This window comes from Globicephala melas, chromosome 20 (genome assembly GCF_963455315.2).
Source record: "Globicephala melas chromosome 20, mGloMel1.2, whole genome shotgun sequence".
NCBI lineage: Eukaryota > Metazoa > Chordata > Mammalia > Artiodactyla > Delphinidae > Globicephala > Globicephala melas.
Window position 1 is genome coordinate 57,250,321 of NC_083333.1, and position 20,287 is coordinate 57,270,607.

General features: G+C 37.7%; 1 protein-coding gene across 7 annotated transcripts in view; it reads left to right on the forward strand.

The window, feature by feature from the left end:
* Window positions 1-20,287, forward strand: part of CA10 (carbonic anhydrase 10) — a 638,759-nt gene that overhangs the window by 56,556 nt on the left and 561,916 nt on the right. The window contains exon 1 of one of the 7 annotated variants that reach the window (XM_060289952.1): window positions 15,969-16,097. The exons of the other annotated variants lie outside the window; for them this stretch is intronic. Coding sequence (XP_060145935.1) covers window positions 16,040-16,097 — 58 coding nt within the window. The 5' untranslated portion in view covers window positions 15,969-16,039. Of the gene's footprint in view, window positions 1-15,968; window positions 16,098-20,287 lie in introns of those variants that run through there. 7 annotated transcript variants of the gene reach the window in all.

A 20,287-nucleotide genomic window follows, 5' to 3' on the forward strand; every position in this document is an offset into this window, starting at 1 on the left:
GTGTTTTTAAAGGGGAAGAACAAAGAAGCTGGGATTAATCATCTTGTGACATTTCTGTAACATTTCTTAATCTTAGTTGCAGGTAGTCAGGATGTCTCTGGTTTTTGACTCTCTGACCATGGTCAGGGGCCTGTTAGCTTATTTTGCCCTGGTGAAATAACCTCAGTTTGTGCATGAATGATAATATTTACAACAGCAATTTTAGTACGTTAACAGTGTTATTGACGACAGCAATCTCAGTCATCTGACTCTGGTTGATTAGTGTTCAGTTAGCACAGAATTGAGGTCAGAGGAGACAAGCAAGCATATAAAGTTTTGGGTAGAGAGATTAATCATAAACTAGGTAAGGGAACTTGGTTTTAATGGGGCTAGATTTCACTCTCCCTGTACCTAGTGCCTTCATTTCTGTAGGCATTACACAGGGACCTTAATCTCTAGGTTTAAGGCCCAGTGTCCTCCCTAAATTTGGTTCCGCTACCCATGGGCTAACCTCACTAAAACCCACTGGACTCAGGTTGCCAGAGACCCAAGAAAAGATGCTAAATTCTGAATATCCACCATGCCTTCATTTCCCATTGCTGTACCCCATATACAAGTCAGGACCCCATTTATCAGGACTTTTTCTTCATTCTAATTATTATGTATAATATAGCAGCTAACACATGACGTGCACCTACCCTGCCCATTACTGGGCTAGACACTTGAGAAGAATTAGCTTACATGTCTTCACAATAGCTGCATGAGAAAGGCACTTCATGGCACTAGGATTCCAGCTCAGGCAGCCTTGCTCCAAAGCCCATTTTCTTTCTTTTTTTTTTTTTTTTGCGGTACGCGGGCCTCTTACTGTTTTGGCCTCTCCCGTTGCGGAGCACAGGCTCTGGACGAGCAGGCTCAGAGGCCATGGCTCACAGTCCCAGCCGCTACGCGGCATGTGGGATCCTCCCGGACCGGGGCACAAACCCGTGTCCCCTGCATCGGCAGGCAGACTCTCAACCACTGCGTCACTTGGGAAGTCCCACAGCCCATTTTATTAAATGGAATGTGCTTTATTGTCTGCCTCAACCATAGTATATCTTTTTGTTGTCAGGCTCAGTGCTTTTCCAGCCATACCAATTTTCTGATAGCATCTTCCTCTGAGTCTGTCTTTCCAATGCATCCATAGGTCTTGTGGGCAAATCTTGTTCCAGCCTGATTCCTTCCTCCATAATTGGACAATGACCACTTAAGTAATTGGATGATGTGCCATTAAGGACACGGAAAGGACCACTAGTGTCAAATTGTATACCAAGCATCCAATGAATTCTTATTGTGTATTGTTAGTGTGCTCAACTGTTTTCAGTACTATAAAGGGATCCCATGGAATAAAGGGTTCCAGTGGTTAAGCTCATGGACTCTAGAACCAGACTGCCCAGACATGAATACTTATTTCACCACATAGTATCCATGTGACCTTGAGCAAGTGACTTGTCTCTATGCCTCAGTATTCTCACCTGCAAAATGGGGAAATAATAATACCTACCTCATAAGGTTCTTGTGAAGATTAAATGAGTTGATTTGTGTAAAGCATTTTATACACACTAAGTGTTAAATAAGTATTTGCCATAATGATGTTGATGACAATGATTAAGGAGAATATGGCAGTATGGTTCCTGTTTCAAGAAGCTTTTAGTTTAATAAGGCAGACTAAAAGTCACATAAAATAAAATGAGACCATATTTAATTAAATATTAGTTTGGGTGATGAATATGAGAAGTTTAATAATGTTCCTAATAGTTGGGGGGTGGGGGGAATTGGGAAAGGCAACATGGATGAGAGACTTGACCATGGCATTGGGGATTAGTTGGTTGGAGAAAGGCAGAGAGGAAAATGGTGGTTTAGTCTTCTTGACACGAGGGCTGCTTCCTTCAATGGAGCACTGATGATCCTTGTTACAGTGTTTGTTATTACCTGTTAGCCAAATTTCCATCCAAATAAACAAGAGCCCAAGATTCTGAGTCTAATCTGAAATCTTGGGGACTTGCTTTAATCATGGGTATAGAGTGTGATTCTTCCTTGGGTAGAAGAGCATAGATTGAAAGGTGATTCAAGAGGTAGTGTCCAGGGTTAAAGATGGCCTGGAAGCTGGATAATCAAATTAAGCTTCCACTCAGCAGTTGAGTTGGAAGGCAAGCTAAAGGCATGACCCAAAGTACTGTAAACTGACGACTTGGTATGAAGGATAGAAAACAGAGCATAGAGATGGGAAGCAGCAAGCTGCAATGGGCTTCAATTGGTAAATTAAGGGAAATAGATTCTAATTAAGGCATAGATGAATTAACTCAAATTAGAGCATCAGATCCCGTATCAGTGGAGTCCTAGGGGAATGGGCCATAAAGCAAATTGTTCCCAATGATAGAGATGAGATAAATGATAGAGAACAATGTCTAGAGATTCTGATGTGGGAACCAGCCCCAGGACAGATGTCACAGTAGGTGACTCAGGAAGGCCATTGTCAGATTCAGATTGGGGGACACTCAGTGATCTTGGATTGTAGGGGAAGAAATTTTATGAGATTGAATACTGTGTTTAAGGCACTGTATTTTTTGAAACAATGGTAGAGACAGAGCTAACTTAGCCATGCAGCTTTTCACTGAGAAGCTTATAGTCTAAAAGATAAGATAAATCTTATTCAAAAGTAACTAATACGAGGTAGAAAGCAGTGCCTGATATAAAGAAGGCAGAAATTGAGACCCTTAGGAAGGCAGAGGATGGAGTGATTGCTTGCAGTGGAGGCTGGTGTATCATAGCCCCAGAGTCAGCACTGAAATCATGAAGCCTGGGTCTAGATTTCTGCTACACCACTATAGATGTGACCCTGAGTAGGTACAGGCAACCTCTTTGACTATATCTTTATCTGTAAAATATGGATCAAAGTGGTTCCTATCTAACAGAGCTATTTTGAGGATTAAGATAGTGCAGATAATGAGATGGTGCATGCAAAGTGTGTCATTTAATAAATGATAGTTGCTATTAATTCAAATGAACTATTTCATTAGGGTCATATCCAAGGGAAGTATAGGTCCAGAGGATTCTGATATCAGATATCTCAGCAGCTGAAGATGGAATAACAGAGCAAAGTATTTAGCAACTGCAATATAGAAAAACGTGTCTTAGTTTATTTTCACGTACAAACTCCTTTAGAGCTAGTAAAAAACAAAGCATGTTGCCATTAAAAAAATGCTTTTTGCAAACAGTTGAAAAATTAAATTTGGTTCCTAAGTTTCATGGGGAATGTTTAGTGTTCTCCCATACACTTCTGGCATGCACATATGTCCTAAATAAAAATGAGCTACATAGAAATATAAACATTTGTGTGAGATGGACAGTCCTGTTTAGCTTGTTCTCCCAGACTGCTGTGAAAATGTTCATTTTAAATTTACATTTAGAGAGGAAAATTACCATTATTTCAATAGTATAAGGAAAAGTAATAATCCTAGAGTTTGATGTTTTCAAGTGCTTCCAAGTGCACAGCAGTAAACTCATGACTTTTCCAACCATACAGACACAATAAACAAACATTTAGATGAGGACTAAAGCTGTCATCCAGCCATTTGTTCATTTTCAAATATCTAAATGACTAATGGCTTTATAAAAAATTCACGTATTGAATTGGAGTGGGTAAGTAGAGATGACATCAAAACTAAAATAAAACAATAATAATAATAATAGCTTGTACTTGGTATGTTTTCAAAAGTGTGTTCATTTTCCTGCATTACTAGTTATTTAGAACTTACTAGTTATTTAGAGCAGATATTATTAGCATCATTTTACAAACTTACTAGTTATTTAGAGCAGATATTATTAGCATCATTTTACAAACTATAACATTTAGTTTCAGAGAGATGTAATAGGTTTGTCCAGGATAGCATAGGCAATATCATAGGCACGTTTTTCCTCACAGCACTTAACACTAACATACATTGCATGTTTATATTTTTTATTCTGCTCTCACTAGAATGAAAATTTTATGAGGGCAGGGCCTTTGCCTGTTCCCTTCATTGCCTAGAATAATACTTAGCACATGGATAGGAAGTACTCCATAAATAGCTGTTGAATGAATGAATGAGTGAATGAATGAGTGAATAAGATCCGAGCCTGAGCTAGCACCTAGTTCAGCATTCTTTCCACCACATCAGTCACCCCCAAACCTTATAGAATGGTGATTGCAAAGATGGGAAGGGATCTCCAACAAGAAAAGTCAAGGAGAATCTGATCATGGATTCTCTTCTGAGACAGACAAGGAATGTATCAAAGAAGAAAAAAAATCAGGGGTGACGCTGGGAGAGTCAGTCATGAGGTACTGGTACCATGATCTGGCACCAAGATCCAAGGAAAAGTACCACCAACACTGACTCAATGGGACTTCCTAGAGAAAGTGATATCTCAGCTGACACTTCCTGGAAGACTTGAGTTGGATGAGGAGGCAGAGGGCATTACATGTGAAAAGGCTTAGAAAAAGAGAGACTCAGTGATGTGTATGTGAAAACTGAAGGTTGTTCAGAGTGGATAGAGAATAGTGTGAGAGAGCTTCATAAATGCAGGAAGAGGCAAGGCTGAAAGATGTAAGTAAGAGCCAGATCAGGAAGAACCTTGACAAGTCATGTAGAATCATCTTTATCCTGAGAGGTATGAGAAGCTACCTAAGTAATGGCATTGTGGGCACAGAGGAGAACAAGTCTCACTCAGAAAGTTTCATAAGTCTTACTTAAGAAGGCTTTAAAAAAAATCCAACCCAATTCAAAAATGGGCAGAAGACCTAAATAGACATTTCTCTCAAGAAGATATACAGATTGCCAACAAACACATGAAAGGATGCTCAACATCACTAGTCACTGGAGAAATGCAAATCAAAAGTACAATGAGGTATCACCTCACACTGGTCAGAATGGCCATCATCAAAAAATCTACAAACAGGGCTTCCCTGGTGGCACAGTGGTTGAGAGTCCACCTGCCGATGCAGGGGACACGGGTTCGTGCCCTGGTCCGGGAAGATTCCACATGCCGCAGAGCAGCTGGGCCCGTGATGGCCACTGAGCCTGCATGTCCAGAGCCTGTGCTTCAAACGGGAGAGGCCACAATAGTGAGAGGCCCATGTACCGCAAAAAAAACCGAAACAAACCGCCCCCCCAAAAAACCCAAGGATATCTAAAAAAGCTACAAACAATAAATGCTGGAGAGGATGGGGAGAAAAGGGAACCCTCTTTTGCTGTTGGTGGGAATGTAAATTGATATAGTCACTATGGAGAACAGTATGGAGGTTCCTTAAAAAACTACAAATAGAACTACCATATGACCCAGCAATCCCACTACTGGGCATATACCCTGAGAAAACCATAATTCAAAAAGAGTCATGTACCACAATGTTCATTGCAGCACTATTTGCAATAGCCAGGACATGGAAGCAACCTAAGTGTCCATTGACAGACGAATGGATAAAGAAGATGTAGCTCATATGTACAATGGAATATTATTCAGCCATAAAAAGAAATGAAACTGAGTTATTTGTAGTGAGGTGGATGGACCTAGAGTCTGTCATACACAATGAAGTAAGTCAGAAAGAAAAAACAAATACCGTATGCTAACACACATATATGGAATCAAAAAAAAGATGGTTCTGAAGAATGTAGAGGCAAGATGGAAATAAAGATGCAGACGTAGAGAATGGACTTGAGGACACGGAGAGGGAGAAGGGTAAGCTGGGATGAAGTGAGAGAGTGGCATAGACATATATACACTACTGAATATATCTTTTTGAATCCGTGTTTTTTGTTTTCTTCAGAAAAATACCCAGAAATGGAATTGCTGGATTGTATGGTAGTTCTATTTTTGATTATTTGAGGAATCTCCATACCGTTTTCCATAGTGGCTGCACCAATTTACATTCCCACCAACAGGTATGAGGGTTCCCTTTTATCCACATGCTCACCAACACTTATTATCTGTTGTCTTTTTGATAAGAGTCATTCTGATAGGTCTGACGTGATATTTCATTGTGCTTTTGATTTGTGTTTCCCTTATGAGCAGTGATGTTGAGCAACTTTTCATGTGTCTGATGGCCTTCTGTATGTCTTCTTTGGAAAAATCTTTATTCAAGTCCTATACTCTTTTTTTCTCAGATTGTTTTTGATGTTCAGTTGCATGGGATATTTGTATATTTTGGATAGTAACCCCTTATCAGATATATGCTTACAAATATATTTTCCCATTCAGTAGGCTGACTTTTCTTTTTCTTAATAGTTTCCTACACTGAGCAAAAGTTTTATAGTTTGATATAGTTCCATCTGTTTATTTTTGCTGTTGTTTCTCTTGCCTGAGGTGACATATACAAAAGAATATTGCTAAGACTTATGTCACATTAAAGTACTGCCTATGTTTTCTTCTAGGTATTTTTTTAGTTTCAGGTCTTACATTTAAGTCTTTAATCCATTTTGAGCTTATTTTTGTACATGATGTGAGAAAGTAGTCCAGTTTGAATCTTTTCCATTGAGCTATCCAGTTTTCCCAACATCATTTATTGGAGAGGCTGTCTTTTCCCCATTGTGTATTCTTGCCTCCTTTGCCATAGATTAATCGACCATATAAACATGTGTTTACTTCTGGCCTTTCTATTCTGTTGCATTGATCTTTGTGTCTGTTTTTGTGCAGATACCATACTGTTTTGATTACTGTGGCTTCATAGTACAGTTTGAAATCAGGGAACATGATACCTCCAGATTTGTTCTTCATTCTCAAGAGTGTTTTGGCTATTTGAGGTCTTTTGTGTTTCCGTAAACTTTTAGAATTATTTGTCCTGGTTCTGTGAAAAATGTGATTGGTATTTTGATAGAGATTGCATTGAATTTGAAAATTGCCTTAGGTAGAATGGTTATTATAGCAATATTAATCCTTCCAATTCATGAGCATGGTATATCTTTCCATTTGTGCCATCTTCAATCAGTTTAGTCAATGTTTTATGGTATTCTGAGTGTAGATCTTTTACCTCCTTGGTTAGATTTATTCCTAGGTATTTTACTTTTTGATGAAATTGAAAATTGGATTGTTTTCTTAATTTTTCTTTCTGATAATTTGTTGTTGGTGTATAGAAATGCAGCTGATTTCTGTATATTAATTTTGTATCTAGGAACTTTACTGACTTTATTTATTAATTCTCACAGTTTTTTGGTGGTGTCTTTAGTTTCTCTCTTTATATTATCATATCATTTGCAAAGAGTGACAATTTTACTTCTTCCTTATCAATTTGAATGCCTTAATTTTTTTTGGTTCGGATGTAGCTAAGATTTTGAGTACTGTGTTGAATAAAAGTAATGAGAGGCTGCGGCCACCACTGCCACCACCCCCTCACTGCCTCAGCCTGGTGGGGAGGAGGAGGAGGAGCAGCAGGGCCTCTGGGCCCTGGCACTGCTGCCTGGAGGAAATATGAACCTGCAGCCTGTGTAGAGGAGACCCCAAGCACAGTAAGTTAAGCAAAATGAAAAGACAGAGAAACACATAACAGATGAAGGAGCAAGGTAAAAACCCATCAGACCAAACAAATGAAGTTAAAAAGGCAGTCTACTTGAAAAATAATTCAGAGTAATGATAGTAAAGATGATCCAAAATCTTGGAAATAGAATGGAGAAAATACAAGAAACGTTTACAAAGGACCTGGAAGAACTAAAGAGCAAACAAACAATGATGAACAACACAATAAATGAAATTGAAAGTTCTCTAGAAGAAATCAGTAGCAGAATAAATGAGGGAGAAGAATGGATAAGTGACGTGGAAATAACTACTGCAGAGCAGAATAAAGGAAAAAGAGTTGAGGACAGTCTCAGAAATTTCTGGGACACATTAAACGCACCAACATTCAAATTATAGGGGTCCCAGAAGAAGAAGAGAAAAAGAAAGGGACTGAGAAAATATTTGAAGAGATTATAGTTGAAAACCTCCCTAATATGGGAAAGGAAATAGTTAATCAAGTCCAGGAAGTGCAGAGAGTCCCATACAGGATAAATGCAAGGAGAAACTCGTCAAGACACATATTAATCAAACTATCAAATATTAAATACAAACAAAAAGTATTAAAAGCAGCGAAGGAAAAACAACAAATAACATACAAGGGAATCCCCATAAGGTTAACAGCCGATCTTTCAGCAGAAACTCTGCAAGCCATAAGGGAGTGGCAGGACATATTTAAAGTGATGAAAGGGAAAAACCTACAACCAAGATTACGCTGTCCAGCAAGGATCTCATTCAGATTCGTGGGAGACATTAAAACCTTTACAGACAAGTAAAATTTAAGAGAATTCAGCACCCCCAAACCAGCTTTAGAACAAATGCTAAAGGAACTTCTCTAGGCAGGAAACACAAGAGAAGGAAAAGACCTACAATAACAAACACAAAACAATTAAGAAAATGGTAATAGGAACATACATATTGATAATTACCTTAAATGTAAATGGATTAAATGCTCCAACCAAAAGACATAGACTGGCTGAATGGATACAAAGACAAGACCCGTATATATGCTGTCTACAAGAGACCCACTTCAGACCTGGGGACACATACAGTGTGAAAGTGAGGGGATGGAAAAAGATATTCCATGAAAATGGAAAACAAAATAAAGCTGGAATAGCAATTCTCATATCGGACAAAATAGACTTTAAAATAAAGATTATTACAAGACGCAAAGAAGGACACTACATAATGATCAAGGGATCAATCCAAGAGGAAGATATCAGAACTGTAAATATTTATGCACCCAACTTAGGAGCACCTCAATACATAAGGCGAATGCTAACAGCCATTAAAGGGGAAATTGACAGTAATAAAATCATAGTGGTGGACTTTTAACACCCCACTCTCACCAATGGACAGATCATCCAAAATGAAGATAAATAAGGAAGCACAAGCTTTAAATGATACATTAAACAAAGTGGATGTTATTGATATTTATAGGACATTCCATCCAAAAACAACAGAATACACATTCTTCTCAAGTGCTCATGGAACATTCTCCAGGATCAATCATATCTTGGTTCACAAATAAAACCTTGGTAAATTTAAGAAAATTGAAATTGTATCAAGTATCTTTTCCGACCACAATGCTATGACACTAAATATCAATTACAGGAAAAAATCTGTAAGAAATACAAACACATGGAAGCTAAACAATACACTACTTAATAACTAAGAGATCACTGAAGAAATCAAAGAGGAAATAAAAAAAATACCTAGAAACAAATGACAATGAAAACCCAAAACTGGTGGGATACAGCAAAAGCAATTCTAAGAGAGAAGTTTAAAGCAATACAGTCCTACCTCAAGAACCAAGAAACATCTCAAATAAACAACCTAACCTTGCACCTAAAGCAATTAGAGAAATAAGAACAAAAAAACCCTAAGTTTAGCAGAAGGAAATAAATCATAAAGATCACATCAGAAATAAATGAAACATAAATGAAGGAAACAATAGCAAAGATCATTAAAACTAAAAGCTGGTTCTTTGAGAAGATAAACAAAATTGAGAAACCATTAGCCAGACTCATCAAGAAAAAAAGAGAGGAATATCAAATCAATAGAATTAGAAATGAAAAAGGAGAAGTAACAACTTACACTGCAGAAATACAAAAGGATCATGAGAGATTACTACAAGCAACTATGTGCCAGTAAAATGGATAACTTGGAAGAAATGGAAAGAAATCTTAGAAAAGCAAAACCTTCTGAGACTGAACCAGGAACAAATATGAACAGACCAATCACAAGCAGTGAAATTGAAATTGTGGTTTAAAATCTTCCTACAAACAAAAGCTCAGGACCAGATGGCTTCACAAGACAATTCTACCAAACATTTAGAGAAGAGCTAACCCTATCCTTCTCCAGCTCTTCCAAAATATAGCAGAGGGTAGAACACTCCCAAACTCATTCTACGAGGCCACCATCACCCTGATACCAAAACTAGACAAGGATGTCACAATAAAAGAAAACTACAGGCCAATATCACTGATGGACATAGATGCAAAAATCCTCAACAAAATACAAGCAAACAGAATCCAACAGCACATTAAAAGGATCATACACCATGATCAAGTGGGGTTTATCCCCAGAATGCAAGGATTCCTCAATATACGCAAATCAATCAATGTGATAAACCATATGAAAAAATTGAAGGAGAAAAGCCATATGATCATCTCAATAGATGCAGAAAAAGCTTTTGACAAAATTCAACATCCATTTATGATAAAAAAAAAAACCTCCAGAAAGTAGGCATAGAGGGAACTTTCCTCAACATAATAAAGGCCATATATGACAAACCCACAGCCAACATCGTTCTCAATGGTGAAAAACTGAAACCATTTCCTCTAAGATCAGGGTCAATACAAAGTTTCCCACTCTCACCACTATTATTCAACATATTTTTGGAAGTTTTAGCCACAGCAATTAGAGGAGAAAAAGAAATAAAAAGAATCCAAATCAGAAAAGAAGAAGTAAAGCTGTCACTATTTGCAGATGACATGATACTATCTATAGAGAATCCTAAAGATGCTACCAGAAAGCTACTAGAGCTAATCAATGAATTTGGTAAGGGACAAAGATACAAAATTAATGCACAGAAATCTCTTGCATTCCTATACACTAATGATGAAAGATCTGAAAGACAAGTTAAAGAAACACTGCCACTTACCAATACAAGATAAAGAATAAAATGCCTAGGAATAAACCCACCTAAGGAGACAAAAGACCTGTATGCAGAAAATTATAAGACACTGATGAAAGAAATTAAAGATGATATAAACAGATGGAGAGATATACCATGTTCTTGGATTGGAAGAATCAACATTGTGAAAATGAATATACTACTCAAAGCAATCTACAGATTCAATGCAATCCCTATCAAGGTACCAATGGCATTTTTCACAGAACTAGAACAAAAAGTTTCACAATTTGTATGGAAACACAGAAGACCCCAAATAGTCAAAACAATCTTGAGAAAGAAAAACAGAGTTGGAGGAATCAGGCTCCCCAAGTTCAGACTATACTACAGAGCTACAATAATCAAGACAGTATGGTACTCGCACAGAAACAGAAATATACATCAATGGAACAGGATAGAAAACACAGAGGTAAACCCACACACAGATGGTCACCTTATTTTTGATAAAGAAGGCAAGAAGATACAATGGAGAAAAGACAGCTTCTTCAATAAGTGATGCTGGGAAAACTGGACAGCTACATGTAAAAGAATGAAATTAGAACACTCCCTCACACCATACACCAAAATAAACCCCAAATGGATTAAAGACCTAAACATAAGGCCAGAAATTATAAAACTCTTAGAGTAAAACATAGAACACTCTATGACATAAATCACAGCAAGATCCTTTTTGACTCATCTCCTAGAGAAATGGAAATAAAAACAAAAATAGGGGCTTCTCTGGTGGCGCAGTGGTTGTGAGTCCGCCTGCCGATGCAGGGGACGCGGGTTGGTGCCCCTCTCCGGGAGGATCCCGCATGCTGCAGAGCGGCTGGGCCTGTGAGCCGTGACCGCTGGACCTGCGCGTCTGGGGCCTGTGCTCCGCAGTGGGAGGGGCCACCGTGGTGAGAGGCCTGCATACTGCAAAAAATAAAAAAATAAAAATAAAAAAATAAAGAAATGGTACCTAATGAAATTTAAAAGCATTTGGACAGCAAAGGAAACTATAAACAAGATGAAAAGGCAACCCTCAGAATGGGAGAAAATATTTGCAAACGAAGCAACTGACAAAGGATTAATCTCCAAAATGTACAAGCAGCTCGTGGAGCTCAATATCAAAAAAACAAACAAACAATTGATAAATGAGCAGAAGACCTAAATAAACATTTCTCCAAAGAAGATATACAGATTGCCAACAATCACATGAAAGAATGCTCAACCTTACTAATCATTAGAGAAATGCAAATCAAAACTACAATGAGGTATCACCTCACAGCAGTCAGAACAGCCATCATCAAAAAATCTACAAACAATAAATGCTGGAGTGGATGTGGAGAGAAGGGAACCCTCTTGCACTGTTGCTGGGAATGTAAATTGATACAGCCCCATGGAGAACAGTATGAAGGTTCCTTAAAAAACTAAGAATAGAACTATCATACGATCCATCAATCCCACTATTTGGCATATACCCCGAGAAAACCATAATTCAAAAAGAGGCATGTACCACAATGTTCATTGCAGCTCTATTTACAGTAGCCAGGACATGGAAGCAACCTAAGTGTCCATCAACAGATGAATGGATAAAGAAGACGTGGCACATGTATATGATGGAACGTTACTCAGCCATAAAAAGAAACGAAATTGAGTTTTTTACATTGAGGTTGATGGACATAGAGTCTGTCATACAGAGTGATGTTAAGTCAGAAAGAGAAAAACAAATACCATATGCTAAGACATGTATGTGGAATCTAAAAAAGAAAAAAGTTTATGAAGAACCTAGGGCCAGGACAGGAATAAAGGTGCAGACATAGAGAATGGACTTGTGGACATAGGGAGAGGGAAGGGTAAGCTGGGACGAATTGAGAGAACGACATGGACTTATATATACTACCAAATGTAAAATAGATAGCTAGTGGGAAGCAGCTGCATAGCACAGGGAGATCAGCTTGGTGCTTTGTGACCACTTAGAGAGGTGGGATGTGGAGGGTGGGAGGGAGACGTATTGGGAGGAGATATGGGGATATATGTATATGTATAGCTGAATCACTTTGTTATAAAGCAGAGACTAACACACCATTATAAAGCAATTATACTCCAATAAAGATGTTAAAAAAATAAAAAGTGGTGAGATAGGACATCCTTGTCTTATTCCTCATCTTAAAGGAAATGCTTTCAGCTTTTCAGCATCGAGTATGATGTTATCTGTGGGCTTGTCATATATGGCTTTTATTATGTTGAGGTATGTTCCGTCTATATGCACTTTGTTGAAATTATTTTTATCATAAATTGATGTTGAATTTTGTCAGAATCTTTTCTGGCATCTATTGAGATGATCGTATGATTTTTATTCTTAATTTGTTAATCTGTATCACATTGACTGATTTGTGGATATTGAAATATCCTTGAATCCTTGGGGTAAATCTCATTTGATCATGGTGTAGGATCCTTTTAATTTATTGAATTTGTTTTGCTAATATTTTGCTGAATATTTTTAGATGTATGTTTATCAGTGATATTGGCCTGTAAAGTTTTTTTTTGTGTGTGGTATCTTTGGTTTTGGTATCAGAGTGATGCTGGTCTTGTAGAATGAGTTTGGAAGTGTTCCTTTCTCTTCAGTTTTGGAGTAGTTTGAGAAGGATAGGTGTTAACTCGTCTTTAAGTATTTGATAGAATTTACCTGTGAGGCCATTTGGTCCTGGACTTTAGTTTGTGGGGAGTGTTTTGATTACTGATTCAATTTCATTACTGGTAATTGGTATGTTCATATTTTCTATATTCTCCTGATTCAGTCTTAGGAAATTGTACATTTCTAGGAATTTATCCATTTCTTCTAGGTAGTCTGTTTAACTGGCATTCACAGTAATCTCTTATGATCCTTTGCATTTTTGTGTGTCAGTTGTAACTTCTTTTTCATTTCTGATTTTATTGATTTGGGTCTGCTCTCTTTTTTTCTTGATAAGTCTGACTAAAGTTTATCAATTTTATTTTATTTTTTTGAAGGAGCTCTTAGTTTCATTGATTTTGCTTCTATTCTTTTTAAAAGTCTGTAATTCATTTATTTCTACTCTGATCATTTGTTTCCTTCTACTATGTTTGGATTTTGCTTTTTAATTCTTTTTCTAGTTTCTATAGATGTAATTTCGGTTGTTTATCTGAGACTTTTCTTGTTTCCTGAGGGAGGCTTGTATTGCCATAAACTTCCCTCTTACAACTCAGAACACAGCTTTTGCTCTGTCCCATAATTTTCGGATCATTGTTTTTATTTGTCTTCAGGTACTTTTTTGTTTCCTCTTTGATTTCTTCAGTGACTCATTGGTTGTTTAGTAGTGTATTGTTTAGCTTCCATGTGATTGTGTTTTTTGAAGTTTTTTTTTCCTTGTAGTTGATTTCTTAGTCTCATAGAGTTGTTGTTGGAAAAGATGATTAATATGATATCAGTCTTCTTAAATTTATTGAGACTTGTTTTGTGGCCTGGCATGTTATACGTCCTGGAGAACGTTCCATGTGCACATGAAAGAAATGTGTATTCTGCTGCTTTTGGATGCAATGTTATCTCTCTATATATTAAGTTAATCTAGCTTAATGTGTTGTTTAATGCCAGTGTTTCCTTACTGAGATTTTGTCTGGATGATCTGTTCATTGATGTAAGCAGGGTGCTAAATTTCCCTACTATTATTGTGTTACCATTAATTTCTCCCTTAATGTTTGTAAATATTTGCTTCATGTATTTGGGTACTCCTATGTTGGGAGCATATATATTTATAATCACTATATCTTCTAGTTGGTTTGATCTTTTCATCATTATATAATATCCTTCTCTGTCTCTTGTTACAGTCTTTGTTTTAAAGTCTATTTTGTCTTATATAAGTATTGCTACCCTGGCCTTCTTTTCATTTTCATTTGCATGAAATACTTTTTTCATCCCCTCACCTTCCGTCTGTGTGTCTTTGGGTCTGAAGTGATTTTATTTTAGGCAGCATATACTTGGGTCTAGTTTTTGTACCCATTCAACTACCCTAGGTCTTTTGGTTGGAGCATTTAGTCCATTACTATTTAAAGTAATTATTGATAGGTATGTACTTATTGTCATGTTGTTAATTGTTTTGAATTTCTTTCCTATTTAAAATTGGGATATTTTTTCACAGTGTTTTTTTTTTTTGCATTAACTTTGCTTTTTCAAAATATTGCATTAAAATATTGTTTTCCTTGGCTGCTGTTTTGATACAAATTAAATTTTGCCTAATCTGCTTTATTTTCATCACCTTAGTCACCAGCATCTGTGGTTCTTTATACAAATTTGACTCTGCAGCTCTTTTTTTTTTTTCTTTTTTTAAACTTTTTCTTTGTATTTTCCCTCTCCAAAAGTGTTAACTGCTTTTGGGTTGTTAACTGTTTTGGTTGCACCTGATTAAGGGGTGCATAAACAGATAGTTGCTACAGAATAAAAGCCAGTAAGAAGTGTATCTGTGGAAGGGATTTTGGTTTGCTGATCCCAATGCTATGATAATTAAGGTTATGTTCTGGAAGATGCACCAGAGGAGGGGAAGGAGTGAGTAGATCAAGGCTCTTAATGACTAGCTCCTTGCCTATAGGTTCCTAAAGGCTGTTGGATGGGAGGGGAGCGCAAGTGTGTAGCAAGGCCAGGAGTGTTGTTTGGGATACAGGTTTTCTTTTTGCAAGACAACTCATGCTTTGTGTTCTGAGTTGCAAGTGTGATAGACCTGGTGCCTTCTAAACAGTGATTGGAAGTTAATATCCAGCATTTTATTTTTCCTGTCGTATATGTGGGATGTGTGTGTGTGTGTGTGTGTGTGTGTGTGTGTGTGTGTGTAAGAGAGCCAAGAATGCCCTCAATATTTTCCTCTTTTATGTGATTGCTGGAGGATGTCCAGCAAGAGGCAGCAATTCTTTTTTTCAATGAAGATCTCCTTCTAGTGAAAATCGTGGAATGAGTTTATAGCTCCAGATACCTAAGCTTTGTAGAGTGATTTATGGAAGAGCTGTTTAGCAACTTTGTTCTGTATATACACTATTAGTTTAGTTTGTGTGCTAAGCAGCAGACCTATTTTTTGAAGCAATTTTCCATATCACTTTTGTCTTCTCCCTATTTTAATGCTTTTGCACAGTTTTGCCAATAAATAGCAGAAACTTTGTTTTCTCATTTTCTCAAACCAACTGACCAAAAGTGATGCAGAGAAAGTAAATTCTTTGAGAATGCTTGGAAGAAACTCTCAGGCATTTACCATAATATTTGCAGAACAGTTGGTGGTCCAGTCTTTTGAATCTACCTGCTACAAGGAAAACTCTGACAGCACTTGGATGGATTAGATGTCAAACCACAAATGTGAAGATGTAGAAACCAGTCAGATTCTTGGAGTCCTAGAAGGTAATGGTGGGAAGTTTCAACAGGACAGTGGGAGATATATAGGTAGCCATGTAGTCATTACCTGGGCAGTCCTGTTACATACAAGATCCCAGAAGGAGGCAGAGCATAGCATTAGAGGAACCAAGCAGCAGGAGGGGACTGGGATGTAAAGACTGTGTCTAGTCTTTAGAATGACTGACATGAGTCAGCATACTCAACAGAGAAAAATCAGGGTGCTTTGAAATTAAGACCTGTTAAGTAGAAGGATAACGTTAGGATCAAGGTACTAAAATTAGGTCCTCTTGGTGGAACCAGGGTTGGAATAAGATATGCAGATAAACTTTATCTTGTTACAGTCCCCTTTATAGGGCTAGTATTGGTCCCAGAGAAGGATGTATGGGCTGTTCTCATAACTGGAAGATTAAGTAATAGAGGATTTAAATAACAGGGTATGGCAGCTTATTCTTACTAGGTGCTAACTATGTACTACAGATGGTTTTAAAAGCTTCAGATATATTAACTCATTTGGCCCTAATGACAACACTATGAATTAAGTAGTATTATCCTTTCCATTGGTATAAGTAACTTGCTCAGAATCATAAGTGGCAGAACTGGGATTTGGACTCAGGCAGTTTGGTTTCAGAGCCACATTCTTCACCATTATGTTATGTTATTTAGACAAGCAGATCATTGCCTCACCAAATTTAGAGCTTCAGTAGTTCAAAGGAACAGAAATCTGGGTGTATGGTTAAACTTGAATTTGGTGGCATATCTGGGAATAAACCCTTTCCCTAAGTACCTAGGAAATAGGATGTCTCCAGTGAATTGGTGAATATGATAGAGAAGCTTCATTCAGGAGACTCACTTGCAGGTGTTTCAGATTGGTCTTTCTAGAACTTTCTAGAATTCAGCCACTTCTTCTCATTCGTGCTGACTCTGGGGGGCTGTTCTCTGAGTTCTGATATATTCATATGCATTAGCTCTTGAGTTATTTGACTCTGTTCAGGACCCCATTCCATTCTCATATTCTCACTGTGGGAGCTGTCCTCTTCTCAAAGATTCACTATACCACATGTCCTAATTTCCATCTGACTCTCTTGGTTCAACCTTCACATTTCCTCCAAAAACATTTCAACTGAAGTTAGAAAACAATGTTCAGTGGCTGGTTAACAAATATTGTTACCCTAGGAAGATAGTTAATTAATGTTTGTTTTAAATTAAAACACCTTAAATTACTCACTTGAAATATAAACACGTATTTAACTTTGGCATTTTATATTCAATACGAGGAAGTAGAAAGGCCATTTTCTCCTGTTTTGGTTAACAAATTTACATGTCATGTGGATCTTATTCTCCTATAAAATTTCTATAATGCTAACTATCTGAAGAAAGCATTTAGCAATTACTTACTACATAGTTGTATATTTACCATTGTTGTCTTGTACTGTCTTTGAGTTCATTAATTATTATTTAAGTTTTCATAGGCTTGTCTTCCCAAGTGGATTATTAACTCCCCAGGACAGGAATCATACCTCATAGGTTTCTTTCCATGGCCCCCAGGGCAATGCCTTACACATAATGGTATGAATATATATTTTTTTACTCACAACACTGACCTTTTATTATTGAACACTGACAGAAAGAGAGGGGGAAAGAAAGTGAGACGGGGAGAGAGAGAATCAGGGAGAGAGAAAGAGAGAAAACATTCATCCATCTGTGTTTTTCAAGGAAGTGGGTTATTCATAACTTGTACTAATTTTACCTCCTACCATTCATTCCTATCTTACAGAGGCTGGGCTCTCTGTGCATCTTGAGCAGCTAATCTGTATGCTCTAATAAGCCCTCTTAGGAATTCAGGGTTGGTGTTTTAAACCACAGTCCCCGAATCATACAGTGTCTTCAGAGCCCTTAATTGATTTCAGAGGTGAGAAAACACTATTAGTTGGGAAGACAAACCTCTTATTTTATCGGAGTTGTTAGGCTGGCCATTGAATATTTTAGTAGGATACAGAGAAAGGAGGTTTAAACTCTCTACATGAGCATGTGACTGAAGTCTTCTTCTAGGAATAAAGTGAAAAAAAGGAAAAAGAAAAACGGTTTCCCCTCTGCATGGCTGCTGGGAATACCTAGAAAGTGATCTGTCTGCATTCACAGTAAGTTATGTCTGAAAGGTATTCCTATTTATGTGTGGGAAAGGGCAGAAACATGTCTAGGTGGTCCTGTTGGCAGAAGAGCCAATGACATATGAGGAGAGGGAGGAGGTTTGATCTTGGTGTTTGTAATAATAATAACTAAGAGTTATTGATTCATTGATATATTCTAGAGATTGTTCTATGTGCTTTCAATATTTTAACTCATTCAATCTTCACATCAACCCTATGAGGTAAGTAGTGTTAATTTCCTTATGATAATGATATTGAAGAACTTTCTCAAGTAACAACTAATAAGTGATAGAGCCAGTATTTAATCCTAAGCAGTTTGACTGTAGAAACTTGTGGGCCAAGATAGTCTCTGTCTCGTCTATCAACTATGCCACTGTAGTTTAAAAGCTGTCCTAGAGGGCTTCCCTGGTGGCACGGTGGTTGGGAGTCTGCCTGCCGATGCAAGGGACGCAGGTTCCTGCCCCGGTCCGGGAGGATCCCGCATGCTGCGAAGCGGCTGGGCCCGTAAGCCATGGCCGCTGAGCCTGCGCATCTGGAGCCTGTACTCCGCAAAGGGAGAGTCCACAACAGTGAGAGGCCCGCGTACCGCAAAAAAAAAAACAACAAAAAAAAGCTGTCCTAGAGAATACGTAAATGTGTAGGCATGTCTGTGTTCCAATAAAACTTTATCTATAAAAACAAAGGGCCAAATTTGGTCCATGGTTTGCCAGCCTCTACTCTAGAGCTCAACTATTTGCCCTTCTACAATTAAAGTGTCATTTTTTTCTTTACTGTGAATTTACATGTGAGGGATTAATTATTTTTTGGATTACCCATACCAAATAGTGAGTATTGTTTTTTTTCTTTTTCCTCCTTTTTCAAATACTTCATCATTCTGGTAGAACTAAAATAAAATCTGGTGAATTACGGCAACAGATCCTCTTGTTTCACAACACGAATCTTTCCAACCTCAGCAACTGGTTGTCAGGCATTCACTTTCTTGACGGCATTATGGTGATTATGGTGTCCATAATCTCTGTTTCCTTTCCATATGATGAGGCTACTATTAAGGCTCTCCTAACACCTGCTTGGACTTGTTTTCTGAATTCAAATTGTCCCTACCAATAGATTGAGTATTAGATGAAACTTCAAGAAAAGAGCTGGTCACTCAGTCTGCTTGGGCTCCTTTTTGTATGACCCCAGTTACTAGAACAGAAACAAAATCTCTGGAAGGGGCTGATTAATTCAGAAGGGGATGTGGGGTCAGGGGATCTGGACAGCATTGAACATAGGTTGAAGGTAGAAGAATTAATATTAATACTAATAATTAACTTTTATGAAGCATCTTACAGTTTACAAAATACTTTCCTCCTACTCCTACTGATGACCAGCCCAGCTCTCTCCTCCCCTCCCCTCCTTGGGTGCTTGGGGATTTGTTTTAATGGTGTTTCAGAGTGTAAGGCTGCTGATACAATCTAATCTGAGCAGATACTGGGACCTGAGCACATTACTTATTCATCTGTTTGCTGATAGAGATGGAGGTCCAAGCTTGATATCAGTAGATCCAGAAGGAGGTGCCTTTATATCTTCTATCTCTTTAAATCTGGGTCCTACATGTCAAAGAGAAGAAAAGTACATCATTTAGAAGTGCATCTGTCATTTACGTGCTTGGAAACATGTCACAGTGAGTGGTGAAACATTATTAATTTCTTTTGCCCTCAGAATAATTCATGCACTTACAAGTATAATCTGCATCACAATGAAATATTTGGATGTAAGTGTAGGTGTAATTAACGTCAGAAAAATCTCTGAAACGAGGGAAGCAAGGAAAATCACAGTTAAGTCAGCTTCAGACATCAGTGTGGCAAAGAATTTTGGGACATGCTATAACCTTGTGTAGCCTTGGTAATTAATTAAGAGGGTTAATGAAGGGAAGAAATGGGAGAGCTGCCTCCAAAGCTCTTAGACCTGTGGATGAGACTTGAGCTACTCATACTGGTTTTGCATACTATCTATAATTTGGATCCTTTAATTCAACGTGATAACTATTTATTGAATCACTGTCATATC